Below are 3,823 nucleotides of genomic sequence, written 5' to 3'. Positions count from 1 at the left end.
CCCGTATATCCGATCTCCCCATTCCCCACTCTCACCTCAGCATCACAGAGCGGCATCCTCTGCAGATAGTCCGAGGACCCACAATGCATTGCGCCCCAGGTCATTTGTAGCTCCTCCATGGCGCGGTGTAGAACATTCTCGGACACACTGGAGGTGCTTGGGGTGAAGGCCAGCTCTAGAAGGACCGTCAGATCTCTGGGGAGAGATTAGTTTTAGTTTTAGTAAGTGTTTACGGCACTTGCAACACAATAAGGTCATACAAGTGTCGAAGATTAGAGGTGTTACAAGAGAGTAACAAACACAAAAAAAGAAGGAGGGGAGGCAAAGACGATAGACATTTGATAGGAAAGAAGGAGCAAACCACACCAGAGCACCCGTCAACCACCCACCAAGAGCCCCCAAAGAGAGCACAACTGACAGTATCACTTACAAAATGTTTTGCGACAGTTTTGAGATTCCGTTGGAGACGGCGAAAATGTTGAGCATTCGTCTGGACTTGGCCGAAACTGAGAGATCTACTCCTTCCACATCCTGGAAGACGAAAATAAAGAGGAAAAAATGTGTCACGACGCAGTGGTGAAATCAGGCATTCGTCAAAAAAACCCAAACAAACACCGGGCTAACGCATTTTTCTATCGTTTGACAATTTTTATCGAATTTTTGTTTTTGTGACTCAGCACATTGAAGGTCCATTTAAAACCGCATTTCTGTTTGGGTTTTACTGAAAAATGATTTTAAGGCACAGAAATGTTACATTTTGCGGCCATTTTCTCGCTTATTTTACTTCTGAAACAAGGCTACTCCCACCTCCTTCAATCGTAAATATCTCGACTTCTATTCATGATAGATGAGTACTCATTTCACTGAAAGCAAGACAAGATGATAAGGAGGACAAGCTTTAAGATGATACCAATTACTCCACATGTCCAAAAATTGAGGAGCGCCTGATTCCACCGTGTCTTGACACAAATGTGTCTGTCTCCAAAAATTAGTAGCGCCGACACCCGTTCTCTACCTAAATCTACACAGCTGCTGCTTACTAAAGCAGGGAGCTTGGTGCTTTTGTTTTAAAGCCTTTAGCAATAACAGTATAGTATTAAGTATAACAGAAGCCTCCAGCAATGAAGTATTTCGTATCACAATAACTATTGTCTCCAGCAATGAAGCATTTCGTATCACAATAACTATTGTCTCCAGCAATGAAGCATTTCGCATCACAATAACTATTGTCTCCAGCAATGAAGCATTTCGCATCACAATAACTATTGTCTCCAGCAATGAAGCATTTCGTATCACAATAACTATTGTCTCCAGCAATGAAGTATTCCGTATCACAATAACTATTGTCTCCAGCAATGAAGCATTTCGTATCACAATAACTATTGTCTCCAGCAATGAAGTATTCCGTATCACAATAACTATTGTCTCCAGCAATGAAGTATTTCGTATCACAATAACTATTGTCTCCAGCAATGAAGTATTTCGTATCACAATAACTATTGTCTCCAGCAATGAAGCATTTCGTATCACAATAACTATTGTCTCCAGCAATGAAGCATTTCGTATCACAATAACTATTGTCTCCAGCAATGAAGTATTTCGTATCACAATAACTATTGTCTCCAGCAATGAAGTATTTCGTATCACAATAACTATTGTCTCCAGCAATGAAGTATTTCGTATCACAATAACTATTGTCTCCAGCAATGAAGTATTTCGTATCACAATAACTATTGTCTCCAGCAATGAAGCATTCCGTATCACAATAACTATTGTCTCCAGCAATGATGCATTTCGTATCACAATAACTATTGTCTCCAGCAATGAAGTATTTCGTATCACAATAACTATTGTCTCCAGCAATGAAGTATTTCGTATCACAATAACTATTGTCTCCAGCAATGAAGCATTTCGTATCACAATAACTATTGTCTCCAGCAATGAAGCATTTCGTATCACAATAACTATTGTCTCCAGCAATAAAATATTCCTTTCTATAAATGTCTGTTACAATGCAGCATAATATTCTGTATTACGATAGTCTTTTACAAAACGCTATTCCGTATTATAAGTCTTTTGCAATAAAATATTACAGTAGTCTTTAAAGTCTCGTGTTACAATAGTCTTTTTTATTTTTAGAAATACAGAAACTTTCAAAGAGATCTTCGTGCTAGAAGTATTCTAAAATGAGAAGAATACAACCCCGAGGGTACAGAATGACCCCATGGCGCACGGATAGGGTTTTAAAAAACTGCTTTCTTACCTTCAAATTCGATGCTGCATGTTTGTGCACGATCAATGACGCTTGATGATAGTCCTCGGCAGAGAAAAAACAGCCTTGCAGTTGTGTCTGAAAAGTGAACAAGAGACACCCTCTTGTATTTACAAGCTGTAATTGTGAGAAGGAACGTTATTGAGGCTGTATGGTGCTATCTAGATGTGTCGCTGCCCTTTTAACCTATCTATCCATCCACCCACTCATCTATCCACCCATCCGTCCATCCATCCATTCATCCATCCATTCACCCATCGACCCTCCCTCCAGGCATCCACCCATCCATCCACCCATCCAACCACAACTCACCTGCCTACAGGACACAGCAATCTGCAGCCTGACCTGCCCCGTGGCTTTGCTCTTACTTCCCCGACAGACAGGGTACAGGTCAAACCAACGGTCACAGCCTTCGCTGGGGATGTCCTGGGGAGTGAATGAAAGAATGAATAATGGAATAAATGAATGAATGAATGAATGAAAGAATGAATGAATAAATGAATGAATGAAGGAAGGGGTGAATGGATGAATGGACGAATGAATGAATGAATGAGTGAATTAATGAAGGAACAAATGAATGAATGAATGAATGAGTGAATGAATGAATGAATGGATGAATGGATGAATGGATGAATGAATGAATGATTGAGTGAATTAATGAAGGAACGAATGAATGAATGAATGAGTGAATGAATGAAGGAACGAATAAGTGAAAGAATGAGTGAATAAATGAATGATTGATAAAAATGAATAAATAAATAAATAAATAAACGAAGGAACGAACGAGGAACAAACAATCGGACGAACGAATAAATAGATAGAAAGATAAATATAAAGAAAATTTTTTTTTTTAATGTGCGCGTCTTACATAATCTAATAATAGTGTTGATAAGGGCGTTGAGCGTTCAAGCAAATTACATACACTAATGTCTTATGCTTTCCACTCACCCGAATGGGAACAATGATCCTGCCAATGCAGCCAGGGATGAGTTTTTCGTGGTCTGAGCTGGCCTGCAGGATATTTTTGAAGAAACTGAAACAGAAGGAGAGAAAGTAACATTATTTGTTGAGTTCAATATAAAATCTTCATGAGCGGGAGTCAAAAAGTAATTGCTCAAAATTAATTAAATTCAGCTCACAAGTACTTGCTCATATACTTTTGAACTGAAACTGTTAAAACTAAATTTCTGTAATTTTGGCCCTAATGACGTCACATCAAAATGGCTACCCTCGGTGAGGTCTGTCAGAGGTAAAGAGCAGTGATTGAATTTCTTGTTTTATGAGGAAAATCAATCCACCGATAACATCCAAAACTTGCTTCAGAAGCCCAAGAATTTGGCTCTGTATATAGGTGGGTCAGGCGTAAGAGCAATGAACTGGAAGAAGAGGAAGAAGTGTCCATACGCTTGTCAGACAAGCATCGTCCCGAGGAGTCAGCCGGGAAAATCATAGCAATTGTGTTTTGTGACGTTCATAGCGAGAGAGAGAGAGAGGGAGAAGGAGAGAGAGAGAGAGAGAGAGAGAGAGAGAGAGAGAGAGAGAGAGAGAGAG

The 3,823-nt window shown here is 39.6% G+C and overlaps 1 protein-coding gene across 1 annotated transcript in view; it reads right to left on the bottom strand.

Moving 5' to 3' along the window:
- The window catches only part of LOC101849661, a gene marked incomplete in the record, with an annotated part of 55,813 nt that overhangs the window by 14,662 nt on the left and 37,328 nt on the right, over positions 1 to 3,823 (bottom strand). Inside the window, 4 exon segments of the mRNA XM_013090272.2 lie at positions 36 to 195; positions 431 to 531; positions 2,264 to 2,350; positions 2,585 to 2,698. Of these exon segments, the coding sequence (XP_012945726.1) occupies positions 36 to 195; positions 431 to 531; positions 2,264 to 2,350; positions 2,585 to 2,698 (462 nt within the window).

Source organism: Aplysia californica, unplaced genomic scaffold, assembly GCF_000002075.1.
Source record: "Aplysia californica isolate F4 #8 unplaced genomic scaffold, AplCal3.0 scaffold01198, whole genome shotgun sequence".
NCBI lineage: Eukaryota > Metazoa > Mollusca > Gastropoda > Aplysiida > Aplysiidae > Aplysia > Aplysia californica.
Note: the sequence above shows the minus strand (reverse complement) of the source record. Positions and strands in the feature narration are given on the sequence as shown.